Consider the following 14,997-nt stretch of genomic DNA (forward strand, 5'->3'; position numbering starts at 1 on the left):
GTAGAACCGCCCACACTGCCCAAATCTGGTGCTGTTCCTTCCTCTGGAAAGTTTTTTTTTTTTTGCCGTTTACGCCCTCTGCTAGCTGACCTCCTCATCTGATGCATATGCCCTTCTGCGCTCCAGCGACGCCATTGTCCCCGCACAACAGGGCAGATCCGGGTAGTTGGCATGGGAACACTAGGAGGAATGGGGATGGAGATTAGAGGCTGGGTTTGCTGGAGGTGGCAGTCTCCGTCCTAGGCTGGGCCAACCGTCTGGGTTTCTGCAGTCTATGTTTCTTCTTCTGCCTCCTCCTCCCTGGTCCGTGGCTGCTGCCTCCAGAGCCCCACGTCTCCTCGAGATGTCTGTGATAAACTCCCAGCCTTCCCCCTTTGGACACCTGATACGGGAGAGACACATTGAATGCGTGGCCAAGCCACTGAAGTGGGACAATGGCCCAGAGCTCCTGGCTGGGGAGGCATCTCAGGGCTGCACCAGTGACGTCTTAGCTACTGGGTCAGATTCAACACGGCTTCAGAGGCACCCCCTGCAGGTAGTCAACACATGGGGCATCAAGGAGTCCAACTGCAGCACAGAGGCTTGGATGTGTTATGAAACAGCGCCCTCCAGAACGAAGTGCCAGGGTGCCCTGGATTTACCTCTGGTGCCACCAGCCTACGGAGGGGGGCAAGAAGGAGAGCTGGGTCCCTTGCAGCACCGAGAGGCCGGCACTCATCCTGGACTGCAGTTACTGGCTGGGGCCCAAGAGCTCTGCATCACCTCCAAGGCTGAGCGCCATGGTAAGGACCTGTTCTGATGCCCAAGGAGACTCGAGCAGGGGGTGGGGGACTTGAAGCCCAGGGGGCGGGGCAAGTGGTCCTCCCAGACACACTATCTGGCCCTCGAGAGTCTCTCCTGGTCGCACACCTTCCCAAAGCCACACCCCTGACTGTCTCTCCTCCTTCAGTGCTTTCAACTGGCTGAGATAGAATAATAGGATTGTAGAGATGGAAAAGACCCCAAGGGGTCAGTCTGTGCAACCCCCTGTAATGCAGGAATCACAGCTAAAGGGTTTTTGAAATGTAGTCTTGCTGCTTGCTTGCCTAGATGAAGATAGGTGTGTGTGTTTGTGTAGAAACCTATGGTCTGTGCGTGGCTGGAATGTATCCTTCTGTACAAAGGCAAGAGTCACGCGCATTGCTCCACCTACTTTTGCCTCTGGCCCCGCCCACTGCAGGCATGTGGCCCCCAGAGAGGAAATATGGACCTCAGATTGAAAAATCAAACCCTCGCCTAGAGTTAATGGTCACCGCCTGGTAGGATGGCTTCCCTGTTTAAGCATTTCTTTATAGCATAGGGTTACCAGACGTCCTCGGTTCCCGGGGACAGTCCCTAGATTTGCAAATCTGTCCCCGGACAAATTCCGTCCCCGGAATGTCCCCAGATTTGCAAACCTGTAACCCGGAAGTAGCAGCCTCAGCAGCCCGGAGCCAGCCTGGTAGCGCAGTTGGCTCTAGCTGGCTTCAGGAGCTGCTCACTGCCATGGCACCCGCCATTTTTCCTGCGCCACGGCAGCAAGCAGCTCCTGAAGCCAGCCAGAGCCAACTGCACTACCAGGCTGGCCCCTTTATACAATATGCATGTGTGCTTGGGCCCAGAGTCTTTTGCCTCACCATCCCCTCTACTGACTCCCTCTTGCTACTCAGCTTAAAACAAAAGTATCCCCGGATTCATTGAAAAAAATCTGGTAACCATATTATAGCAGGGATGCCGAACAGAAATGACTAGGGCGGGGTGTTGTCTTCCTCTGTCGGCAAATGCTCTGGGGGTGATCCCCCAGAGTCAGAAGGACATTTGTCCTGCAAAGCCTAGGATGACCAGCTCCTTGACCCTGAAAATGACTGACTTCCGACAATAACAGACTGGCATTACCAGCTGAAATGGCGCAGTTAACAAATACCCTGAGAGGCAATTCAAAACAAAAATTTATGGAAAAGTGGGATAGATATAAAACATATGTTCAAAAATACAGTAAAGGTTCGCTATCTATGCTAGCATTTGATTGACGTTGGAGTGAGACTGAGTTGAGAAATAAGACTAAGAGCACATATTGATATAGGAATGTATTAGATAATATGAAAAGAAATATACAATAATAAGAGTACATTCATTTGTAAAAAAGGAATCTACAACGGGAAAGACAGGAAGTCTAGTGTGTTGGTGTGGCGTTCGTACGGAGCCCCTGGTCGTCTCACAGACTATTGACCCATACACCATTAATCCGCTGCCACCATCCTCCCTGATAAAATCACTTTAGTCTCAGTCAGCTTTTCAATTCATAAAGAAGAGTGTATTTTATTTCAGACTTAAAACAAAACTATTACAGCATTCCAAACAGTGTTCCTCTTTACTTTCTTAGTCTTATGTTCCTCTCTCTATCTCCGCTACCACCCCACACTCAAGCACCAACTGCCCTAACTGTCTCTCTATTACCAACTGCCTTTCCCAACCAGCCAACCCACTCAAACCAACTACCCACCCACAACTCCCAGCGAACTACCTCCAGAACTCCTCCCAGAACTCCTTTATAGACCCACTGACTCCACCCCCCTGGGTCCGGTCTGTGCAACCTATTTAACTATTTCCCCTCCAGCACTCTCTCATATATGGTAACGTCACAGTTGGTATGTACAGTGGTACCTCAGGTTACAGACGCTTCAGGTTACAGACTCCGCTAACCCAGTAATAGTGCTTCAGGTTAAGAACTTTGCTTCAGGATGAGAAGAGAAATCGTGCTCCAGCGTGTTCTTTCATTTTTTTGTTTCATTTTCTTTCTAGGTATATAAAATTTGTATATAATTTTTGTATACCTGTTGGAAATTATAGTAAGTCCTGTAGTGTAATATGACAACGTTTACCGATGTAATATAAGAATGTTAACAAATAAATAAAATGCAAATTCGAGAAAAAGAAAAAAAGGAAGATGACTGACTTCTCATGTGCAGCCCCCGGAAAGCCTGGCAAGGACCCAGAACCTCTGATTAATGTTTTCTAACGCATTGTGTGAGCGCGAGAACGCGAGCAAGAACCTGGCTGCAGAATCAGGACAAAGGTCCATTCCGGCCCAGTCTGTAACCCTGGAGAACTGCTGCCAGCCAGTGTAGGCAGTCCTGAGTTAGATGGACCAATGGTCTGTCTCAGCCTAAGGCGGCGTCCGGTGTCTTTGTGCCCCCTTCTTGCTGCAGGACTTGTCAGCAGCTCCCAAAGAAGAAGCTACGTCATCAGAGGTGCGGCCGGCGAAAGGGGACTCCTGCTGTTGGCCACCGAAGGTTAAGTACAGCCTCTGAATTTCTGGGAGTTCCCACATCAGAAAGAGACAGAGAGGAGATTCAGCCCCAGGACAAAGCAGCAGCAGTAGTAATAGTAATGATAGCAGTGTAGAATCATTGAATTGCAGAGTAGGAGGGGACCCTGAGGGTCATCTAGTCCAACCCCCCCTGCAATGCAGGAATCTCAGCCAAAGCATCCCTGACAGTTGGCCATCCAACCTCTGCTTAAAACCTCCAAGGGAGGAAAACCCACCAGCTCTTGGGAGAGTCTGTTCCACTGTCGAACAGCTCTTACCGTCAGAAAGTTCTTCCTGAGTTTGAGCTGGAATCTTCTTCCTTGCAACTCAAAGCCATTTTCTTCAAGCAGGAGAAAACAGTAGTCGTAATAACACATAATAATTTGCTTCAGTCCTAGTAGCATTCTGCTTATTGCCTGTGTCCATTTTGCAAGAGTTCATTCATAAATCCATTCCACCACCCCCCCTTTCTGTATTAATCAGGGATTTATTTATTTTTTAAACAACCCTGCAAAAAAATTATACCGTATTTTTCGCTCTATAAGACGCACCAGACCATAAGACGCACCTAGTTTTCGGAGGAGGAAAACAAGAAAAAATATATTCTGAATCTCAGAAGCCAGAACAACAAGAGGGATTGCTGTGCAGTGAAAGCAGTGATCCCTCTTGCTGTTCTGGCTTCTGGGATAGCTGCGCAGCCTGCATTCACTCCATAAGACGCACACACATTTCCCCTTACTTTTTAGGAGGGAAAAAGTGAGTCTTATAGAGCAAAAAATACGGTACTTATATACCGGTAATGTTATGCCAAATACAGACAACAACCACTACAGTTCTGGTATGTAATATTTTTATTGATTGTGTTAAGAAGTGCAAACATAACAAAGAAGAGAAGGGGGGGAGGGAGAGAATGTAAACTATAAGCATCACAGCCCGGAAAGACATAAGTACAAAATTGCAGTGCAGCTCCAAATAAAGTATCTGTCTATACAAATATTCCCTTTACAAATAACAAAGATATGTAAAAGTAAATAAGGAGATGAAATAGAATGGATAACTATAATTATATGCAAGAAAAGAGGGTAAAATATGGAAAGCAGGGTGGGGTGGGGCGAGGGGGGAGTCCGAGGGCTTTGTATAATCCCAGTATTGTATATATGGAAAATGTTTGGAGTGTATGGAAATAATGTTAACATAAAACTGCAAATAAAAAAATTAAAAAACAAAGAAACAAAGATATGTAAAAGTATTCTCCACCCATGAGTCCCATCATTACTGAGAATAAAGCATTGCTAAACATCTTGTGAATCTTCGTACTTTGGTACATTTACCATATTTATTTTTCCTGATTTGAACTATAAAATGGTGGTTTTCTTGAGTCAAAATGAGAGTATCCTGAAACATTTTTTTTAAAAAAGCACTGGAATAAAGGTTCTGTAAAGTCTTAGGTGAGCCAGACGTTTGCACGTAGGGGTGGCCCTGAGAGTTCGTGTGTCTCGATACTCATATAAGAAATCGGTACAATTCTGGTAGCAGCAGCAGTAGAGCCATCAGCTGAAAAGGCAACCAGCCTCTCGTGCCCAACACATAGCAGTCCCTGCAGAACAGCACCCCCTTTGGGGCAGGAGGGGAATAGGTTCCATGCCTGAGCCATAACCGTGCATCTCTCTCCTTTCCTCTAAGAATGCAACAACTGCTGCTTTCACCTGTGTGGCCCTGCCCGCCCCTGCCACCTTTGCCTCCAAGATGAGGAAGGCCACGTCGTCCTGTGGTTCTGCAGACCTTTCCGACTGGGCCTCGGCTGTCTCCGTTGCTGCCAGATGGAGATGGTGGCTTTCACCGGCGATAACCAGCTTATCGGCACTGTGCGCCAGAGGTGTGTTTGTGTGTGTGTGTGTGCAGCCAATTCAGACAAGGACGGCGGGAGGGCTCAGAGGTGAGCGGTTGTCCGTGCCATTGGAGCATGCCCGACTCTTCGTGACCCCCTGGACCAGAGCACGCCAGGCACTTCTGTCTTCCACGGCCTCCCCCAGTTTGGTCAGGCTCATGCTGGTAGCTTCAAGAACACTATCCAACCATCTCGCCCTCTGTCGTCCCCTTCTCCTTGTGCCCTCCATCTTTCCCATCATCAGGGTCTTTTCCAGGGGGTCTTCTCTTCTCATGAGGTGGCCAAAATATTGGAGCCTCAGCTTCAGGATCTGTCCTTCCAGTGAGCACTCAGGGCTGATTTCCTTAAGAATGGAGAGGTTGGATCTTCTTGCAGTCCATGGGACTCTCAAGAGTCTCCTCCAGCACCAGAATTCAAAAACATCAATTCTTCGGCGATCAGCCTTCATACCCCGAGCCTAACTTTTAAGGCAGCTCTGTTGTCTGCTAGGAATCATAATCCATCATGTGCACTTATTTGATGGGATCTATCTGCCTACCAGTCCCTGGGATCTGTCTCTTGGTCACACTCGAATTCAGGATGGTGGGGAACGTTCTTCCACCATCCTTGATTACTCTCCCATCTGGATCAGGGTGAGTCCAACAATATCTGGCGGCTCTGCTCTGATTTGAAAATCTGGGGCCGCCCTTGGGCCTGATCCGGAAGCTCCAGCTGGTGCAAAACTCTGCAGCTGGACTGTTGATGGGGACAAACCATTCCAGCACATTAATCAAAAGCTTGCACTGGCTGCCCATACGCAAGCAGGCGAGATTCAAGGCCCTGGACAACTGAGTTCCTGGATACTTCCGGGACTGCCTGATCTCTTATGTTCTTTATTGATCTCTGAGGTTTACAGGGGAGTCACTGTCAGGGGTCCCCCATGGCTCGGATAAGGAGATTTGCATTTGCTATTGTGGGTCCAATTTTGTGGACTTCCCTTCCAGTTGATTTCTGACAAGACTCCTCCTATGCTGACAAGACTTCTCCATTTTGAACTTCAGGCATCGCTGAAGACTATTTATTCCAGCAGGCTTTTAACCGAATTCTAATTTTAATCATTCTAACTCTTTTATTGTGCAGTGGAACCTCAGTTTTCGAATGTAATACATTCTGGAAGACCGTTCGACTTCTGTAACGTTCGAAAACCGAGGCACAATGGGCAGTCGGCAAAATCCATTGAGAAAATAGAAAAACATGCAGCGGAAACTGTTTGACTTCTGAGGCACGTTTGAAAAGGGAAGCAATTACTTCCGGGTTTTTGGCGCTCGAAAACCGAAACGTTTGACTTCCAAGATGCTCGAAAACCAAGGTTCCACTGTAGTGGGTCTTAGAGACCACTGTAAATTAAGCAGGATATAAATTATCAAAATATACCAATGAAATGAAATGTCTTGGGGTGTGGCTATGGAACTGAAAGGGTGGATCTTGTAGACAAGGCCAATCTCAGTTCCCCAGGTCTGCGTTATTGTCGACATTTGAACAAAGCAGTATGAACTGACCCTGTTGGAGTGCGTGGGCTTCCTCTGTCCTGTTGGCTTGGAGATTTATCCCAATCCCCAACCCACAGCTGCTCCCCTCTACTGTCTCTGTGCCCCATCCCCCCAAGACTCACCCGCTGATGTGCTTAGGTGCCGCATCTTCTCCCATTTCCTGGAAGTCAGTGATGCCTGTGGTTTTGCCACCATGAAGATCTATGGCTCCTGCATTCCTAGACGGTGCTTCTCCGAACAGGAGTTCCAGGTACGGAAAGAGGTTGACAGATGGGAAGCAAGGCGTCTCAGAAGGGGAAAGGAAGTTTTGCTTTGTCAGAGAGATCAACACTCCTTCCAGGGTGGAAGGTGGTGGCCCAGGGATGGGAATAATAATAATAATAATAATAATAATAATAATAATAATAATAAATAATAAAATAATAATAGGCACCACAGAAATTTACCATGGGCCACAGGGTGCAGCTGAACCAGGTTCCACAATAAAGGATCCCATAATAAATTACACACACACATATATATACACTAATAAAATAGTAATAATAGAGATTATTGATATGTACGTGTAAAAACAAGATTCAGCCATGCTGAACTTTATAAAGTAATTGTAGAAGACAATATTGAATATGCCTTTCTAAATGTAGACGTTTGCTTTCATACATTTTTTAACGTTAATGGTCACAAATTGCTCAGCTGAGTGTTCGTTTTCTTAGCTATATTATATATTAAAAAGTATATTAAAAATCCCAGCAGAACATCTGTGCCACAAAGCAGGCTGGATACTTATCTCTACTAAGCATAGAAGCAGATGTGTGACGTTAGATTAGTTTTAAGGATCAGGTCAAAGAACTTCACAATTACAAAAAGTAGGAGAAATTTTTTCAGATACAAAGTATACAGACATAAACAATATCTTCCATCTTACTGCAGGTTTCGTTTTGTTTCAAAAAGTAGAAATTTATTATAGTTTATTGTGGTTCATATTTTGAATTTTATATATATGGGGGCACCAGAATCCTTTCAGTGCTTATAAGGGTCTTAATCCGGCCCTGAGAAGGCCCTTCCAACCATCCAAGTCCCAGCGGTGATGTTGGAAATAACCCACCACATCAACCTTCGCCAACCTGGTGCCCGCCAGATGTTGTAGTCCAAAACATCTGGAGGGCACCAGGTTGGCGAAGGCTGCCTGAAAGCAAGGGCAGGGAACACTCCATTCACTCTCATTATCTTCCCAACGACACTTCATCATCACCACAGCTCCGCTGACTTGATGTGATCATTCACCCATGGATGACAGAGTGTCACTTCAATTCAAGAGCCCTGTGATCTTGCCATGGGCTGTTGACGCCTTTCAGAGTTAGCTCCACACCCTTGACTTGCTCCTTCAATGAAAGCCCAGCTGGAGCACCCTTGTCTCAAGAAGGGAGAGCCCAGGGTGCTCACAATTACATCATTGTGGGGAGATGGTTTCCTGTAGGTCCGGCCCTACCGTTTGGCAAGGTCAGGCATCTGTCTCAGGCGGTACATAATGGGCAGTGGCACTGAGTTTTTGGAAGACAGAGCAGTCTTCCCAGAGCTTTGAAAGCTAGCCTGCTTCCATCAGGTGTGGAGGACTTTCTCCCACTAACATTGCTGATGTGAGGGTCAGCAGCCATCTGAGGCATCTTGTTCTCTGCCTCAGGTAGCAAAGTGTCTTGGCTCCCAGCTCAGCGCAGCGTTCAAATAAAGTTTCTCCCATGTTGATCACTGAGCATGACCTTTGCTCCTCCTCTCTCCAGGTCCTCTCCTCCACTGACAGCGTAGTAGCCACTATTTGGAAGAAGTGGCCGGGATTCAAGGAGGAACGCAACATGGATCATGAGTCCTTTGGAGTGGACTTGGGTAGGAGAATTCCCGTCCTCTTTTGGGCAGAGCACAAAACATTGCAACCTGATTGTCAGTTGCAACATCTACTTGCTGTCTAGCTGCTGTTGTTTAGTCGTTTAGTCATGTCCGATTCTTCATGACCCCATGGACCAGAGCACGTCAGGCACTCCTGTCTTCTGCTGTCTACCTATATTATGCTAATATTCTTTAAAAAAATCAGAGTCCTTAGTTTAGCATTTGCAGAAGTGCTCAGGGTGCCTCTAAAATGTTGTTGGCATGCTAATGCGGCGAGGAGAGGGGAGAGAAGAAGGGGGAACACTTCTTATCTCTGATGCACAAACACGTATCACAGAAACGAAACACTGGAGGGGACTTTGTAGGGCACAGATGGGGTAAAGGTAAAGGGACCCCTGACCATTAGGTCCAGTCGTGGCCGACTCTGGGGTTGCGGCGCTCATCTCGCTTTATTGGCTGAGGGAGCTGGCGTACAGCTCCAGGTCTTGTGGCCAGCATGACTAAGCCGCTTCTGGTGAACCAGAGCAGCGCACGGAAATGCCGTTTACCTTCCTGCCGGAGCGGTACCTATTTATCTACTTGCACTTTTACATGCTTTCGAACTGCTAGGTGGGCAGGAGCAGGGATCGAGCAACGGGAGCTCACCCTGTCGCAGGGATTCGAACCGCCAACCTGTTGATCGGCAAGTCCTAGGCTCTGTGGTTTAACCCACAGCGCCACCCGCTGGGCATAATCAGGCAAGCCAGACCTCTCCATCTGGACCATGAGGCTGATTCAGGGAGGCTATGCCCACCTGCCCTACACGTGACATTTGACACCTGGGGGGAGGCAAGTGAGGGTGGGGCTTGTTCAAATGGACCTTGTGGGTGCTGATGATTAGCTGTGCCTGCAAAGCCTTGTGCAGAGGATTTTCCCACCTCTCCTCTGGCCCTGTGTCCCTCATGCAATCCCCTGATCTACTTCAGATGTTTCTTTGCGGGGGGGACGACCCAACAACAAATTTAGGGGGTGCCCTTAGGTAAGGCATTTCTGCCTGCCAGTTTCCACTAACATATGTGTTTTAATGCACGCTTTAGCCTAGTACATGCTGTATTTTCACTCCATAAGACGCACTTTTTCCCTCCTAAAAAGTAAGGGGAAATGTGTGTGTGTCTAATGGAGCGAATGCAGGTGGGAGGCAGGCAGGAAAAGCCCACAAGAGCCACCGCACGCACGCTTCACATGACTCATGAAAGGGAGCGCTGAGCAGAGCCTGGGATGCATACAGGCTCTGCTCAGCACTCTCTTTAAAAATATTTTTTTTATTGCATTTCCCTTCTAAAAACTAGGTGTGTCTAATGGTCAGGTGCATCTTATGGAGCGAAAAATACGGTACGTCTTTATATGCAACACTTGGCTGGAGAACTGCACTGCAAAATTCGGAGAAGTGCAAATGGCGATGTTTCAGTTGGCCTATTGATTCAGAAAGTGTTCACCTGTTGGATTCCCTCCCCTCTACATAGAAGTAAACCCCTTATTCAGTGGAGCTCAGTAGCAAGCAAGTGGGCAGTTTATGCCTGCTCCAGCTCCCCAGAGAGAACCCCCACACTCTGAGGTGCCCAGTCAACAGAGCATGAGACTCTTATTCTCACGGTTGTGGGTTCGAGCCCCAGGTTGGGCAAAAGATTCTTGCATTGCAGGAGGTTGTACTAGATGACCCTTGGGGTCCCTTCCAACTCTACAATTTCTGTGATTCAGCCACCTCACAGTTTTCTGCCTCTGTGACAGATTTCTCCTGTTATCCAAGCAGCAAAACTGACTCCAGCAAGTTCCTCTAGCCCAGCTCTTAGCTTTGAAGGATGTTGCCTTTCTCAGACTCTGAGGGGTATTCCATTCCAATAGCAGGAGAGACATTCCCAGCTCTTATCTGTCAATCCTTTGATGCATGTCCACTCGCTCTTTGTCATCCAAATGCCTTTTGCTGGGCTTTGAGTGTTCTTCATTTATACTGCAGAACTCAGAAGCTGGCTTCGCGGAGCTCAGGGACACTTACTCCTCTTGGGCAAAGGACGGGAGAAATTCAATTTCGCTCGTGCTTGTAAGGGTGAGCTGTCCTGATTCGCAGTTCCAGAAACAACACACAAGCTTCAACATCAAAACAGGGCTGCCTTTTGAAAGAACACTTGTCTGAATTTCACAATGAGTTCCTCTGGCCAAGTAATGCGTACCAAGATGCATAAGGTGTGCACAGAATGCATACGTTGGTGAAGATAACATTTCAAATGTGCTATATTGGGAGAAATGGCTATGCAGAATGTATATATTGGGGGAAATTGCATAGGAACGTATGTACATTAGGAGAGTTTTGCTGGTGGGGTTTAATGAGGACTTTAAAAAATAATGGAGACTGATTTGGAAATTTGGCAAATGTAACTTAAGACTGGGGAACTGAGAAACTGAGAACCAGGCTTCACTAGATAGGAACGCACCATTTGGCTGCAGGCTTTAACCTCCAAGGGAGAAAGTCATCTGAGCTCTGGGTGGTTTACTTATGGGGGGAAAACATGCACAGGAGTGACTGTGAAAGTGGCAGAAGAGAGCTCTGAATTTCTGCTAGACCGGGGGAAGGTGTGCAACTCTGGGAAAATGTAGAACCCTCCATATTATCAATCAGTATGGAAATGGGAGCGCTTGATTCCTAGCCTTGCACTGATAAAAAGGAGTTGAGTAGGTGGGTATTGCATCTCTTGAACCCAACAAAACACAAATGTTGGAAGTTGGAAGAGAGGTTTCTCTTCCCAGCGCTTAGAACCGACCTGTTCCCATCACAGGGAGAGCAATTTCACACTTTGAAAACATTAGATCTAGCTCAATGCAGGCTCCCTCTTCAGAAGAAAGGCTCTTTGTGCATGCTCAGATATAACTTCTCCCTTTAACTTCACCCCACTCTTGAAAAAGACTCCCCCCCCCCGCTTCTCAGGGGGCAGGCTGTCTGCGCATGGTCAAAGCTATTTAGCATGAGGTGGGAGAGTACTGGAAAACAAAAGCTGGCCTTAGCAACCCCATCCCAGGAGTGAGCAGGGAAGTGTCCTTGCTGTGGCAATATTCTGTCCTCTTGTGAATAATACCCAGTTCTCTTTCCGGCAGTTGCAGCAGACCTGAGCAATGAGGAGAGGGCTTTGCTCCTGGCTGCAGCATTCCTGCTGGTAAGTGGTGAAGCTGTGGATCGTTGCCACTGTGTGTCCTTGGTGAGTCAGTATCCCAGACAGGCAAAAACACTTGGGGGGGCAAAGCAGAGTCAGTGAGGACTGTGGCCCCCCAGAGACTTCTGAGAGCCAGGTGGAGAAGACTAGAGGGCAGCATTTAGAGACCCTGGGACTGAGGCTCTCTAGTCTGGATTCAACAGTGTTATGATACTGGCTCTTTCCCCAAATTTATTCCTTTAAACCCCTTTCCTAACAGCAGGGAAGAGACTCCTGCACATCAGCCAAATATTGGCTGTGGGTATGCATCTCTCCCCCCCCCCCGCATGACAACAGGCTCATAGCGCCCTCTGCTGGCTGCCTTTAGCAGCCACAGATGGACAATGAGCACCTCCAAAAAAAGGACGCATGAGTCAAGAACAGCTTGGCACTTTTTTGCACTGACTCGCTTTCCCTTTTCCCCTGAGAACTGGACCCAAGCTGGTCACTCTTCCCCAATGAAATGCGTATGCCCATTTATGTTACTCTAGCTCATGCCTCTCGGTTTGTGACGAAATAGAAGATTGCGACCTCCTTTTTGTGTTTTGCTTCCCAGAACTTCATGTTCTTTGAAGTGAGCTGACGGGCAGCGCTAAGAGAAGACGGAAAGAAACTTTAGTGGCTCAACTCCGTTCTGCACCCAGAGAACCCCCAATTGTAACGTCTTGCCGTGGAGAAGCTCCCACAGTGCCTCCGACTAGGAAGGGGATGCCAACTTTGTACTGAAATGCCTGCACCTTTCACAGCTGCTTGGGATCCAGGAGAGGCTACTCCTCCTATAGAGGTCAAGAGACAGAAGAGGAAGCCTCACCTACTAAAGGTCTGTGTGTCAGGCGGTTGTGAAAGGCCCAAGAGCCAGTGCAGAGAGAAAAAAGTTGGCAGCCCTGTCACAGAGGCACCCTGTTCCACTTTGGAGCGAGGGCATTCGTCACCCCACCTTCTCCTTATGCAGAGGATGGCCACGGAATCATAGAACTGTCAAGTTGGGAGGGATCCCGAGGGTCATCTAGTCCAACCGCCTGCAACGGTTGGCCAAGGTTTTGCCCAAGGTAGGGCTCAAACCCACAACCCTGACATTTAGAGTCTTGTGTATCCCAGAAGGTGTTCTGCAAGGTATTATTTAGCTGTGATTCCTGCTTTGCAGGGGGCTGGAATAAATGACTCTTTGGGCCCTTTTCAATTCTGCAATTCCGTGATTCTGACTTGATGCCAGTGGAGGCTGCTGGTTCGTGAGAATGCGGCAGTGCCCAACGAACCTGTTTGCCCTCACTTGGCCCCTACTCCCTGTTTACCTTGCTATTCAACCAGTCCAGGGAGTGGGGGCACTGCCTTTCTTCCCCTTAGACTCAGCATTGCCCTTGTAGAGTTCAGCAGGGAGGAAGAGAAGCAAGGGAACAGAACTGGAATGAGTTGGCTCTGCCTTATCTTGGCTTTGGCGCCACCTGCTGTTGGGCTCCCTGCCATCCATCCTACTAGCTTCAATGGGCAGCATGAGCTGCCATTGCATTCGGCACCTTGGAATTCCGAGCATGAAAACAAGATTCCTTGCAGAGCCCAGGAAAGGTGGATCAAGAGCCATGAGGCCAGAATCCAGCATTTTGCAGTCCCCATGTTCTCAGGCTTCTGGCACCAAGGGTAACTACTGAACTTCCTTCTGGAGCTCCTTAGAAGCCATTTTGCAACATAAATGGCCTATAAGTTGTAATTAATAATAATGTTTAGCACAGTCTCTGCTATTTGAGGATAGTTGGGTGGCTTTTTAAAACTTTTCCATGGTAGCTTTGTTGCGTAAAATAATTTGTGCTGGATACTTGCTTTAGTCTTCAGCTTCTAGTGGGAGTTTTGAAAGCTGTGCTATGTAACTTGTACATTGCCTAGAGAATCTTTATTCGGATGTGGCTAATAAATTTAAATGCACAGCATGTGAGGAATATGCTGCAAACCTTTTTGATGAAACTTGCTGATGAGTTTGTTTGGTGAAAGTGTCCACTCAGACGGAAAGTGATGCTTCCTCAAAGAACTGACTTTGCTCATGGCAATGTCAGCATGTAACCAAATCTGGTTGGCTAGGCAGCATCATGGCATAACCTCAGTGACATCACCAGGTAGCGAGATACGCTTTGCTGTGTGGTGTCATCATATAACCTCATTCGCCACCTGATCCCCAACTGCCTGGAATTTCCCTTGACTAATCAAGGAAAATGATGTAGGAATAAGAAGTTTGTGTTTGTGGTAGCAGCATGGAGGTTAAAAACGGCAGTGAGCCTCATCAAAGGAAAAATAAACATGTATATTGGGATGATGATTGCTAGTCCCCAATCCTCCGGGATGGTAGCCGATTGATCTATGCTGGTGAACAAGCACTGGGGCCTACCAATCAACATTGGCCTTAAGAAGCTCGGGTGAAATATTGTCTGCACCAGGAGCTTTGCTAGGTTTAAGAGACACGGAGGTTAAAAACGGCAGTGAGCCTCATCAAAGGAAAAATAAACATTTACAGAGTTGAGGATTCCAGCCCCCCCCCCCCCGCAGCAAATGTTTTGGATGTTAGCTACCTGCATAGGGGATGGCATGGAACTTGGGGCTGGTGTTAAAAGTGGGATTTTTAAAAGGTGCATTTGGTCCTTGGCTGCTGCTCTCTGAAGATACAGAGTGTTGAAAGTCAGGCACTCTCCTGAGTTTTAGACGGAGGCCCTTTCCTATCCCCAAGATGCAACAACAGGAGGTGCCCAACTTGGGGCGGCTTGTCATTGAAACAGCCAAGCTGCCAGGGCTGTACGGCTTCAGACTACCAGTGGGGACTTGCATGGCTGAATGCTCCTCCCATATAAAAATGTCCCAGCATAAGGAAAGCTGAGATGTCAGGGGGAAGCCAGGCTAGAACTCTTCTCTCCAACATCTAGGTTTATATTGTAATGGGCAGAGATGATGTTGTATGAACACGCGATTGTGTGAACCTGCACCGGCAGCCTGAAGCAGTACAGGCCAGGCAGAGGCTGACCTCCCCAGTGACAACTGGGCCCAGGACCTTCTGCATGCCAAACATGTGCTCTGCCATTGAGCTGCGCCTCCTCCCCAAAGTCGCCAGCCGACTGATCCATCCCCAGGGGCCCATTTTCACTCCAGGGTGGCTTGCGTTCCAGCTTTGTT

The 14,997-nt window shown here is 47.8% G+C and overlaps 1 protein-coding gene across 1 annotated transcript; it reads left to right on the plus strand.

Moving 5' to 3' along the window:
- Nucleotides 1–6: 6 nt before the first annotated feature.
- LOC310762274 (phospholipid scramblase family member 5-like) lies at nucleotides 7–12,603 on the plus strand. The gene is made up of 7 exons (XM_083613017.1): nucleotides 7–782; nucleotides 3,228–3,311; nucleotides 5,012–5,204; nucleotides 6,884–6,995; nucleotides 8,524–8,626; nucleotides 11,753–11,811; nucleotides 12,404–12,603. Exons 1-7 carry the CDS (start codon nucleotides 275–277, stop codon nucleotides 12,428–12,430), a joined length of 1,086 nt encoding a protein of 361 aa, XP_083469143.1. The 5' UTR covers nucleotides 7–274; the 3' UTR covers nucleotides 12,431–12,603.
- The last annotated feature ends 2,394 nt before the right edge of the window (nucleotides 12,604–14,997 follow it).

Source organism: Podarcis filfolensis, assembly GCF_964270895.1.
Source record: "Podarcis filfolensis genome assembly, chromosome: 5".
NCBI lineage: Eukaryota > Metazoa > Chordata > Lepidosauria > Squamata > Lacertidae > Podarcis > Podarcis filfolensis.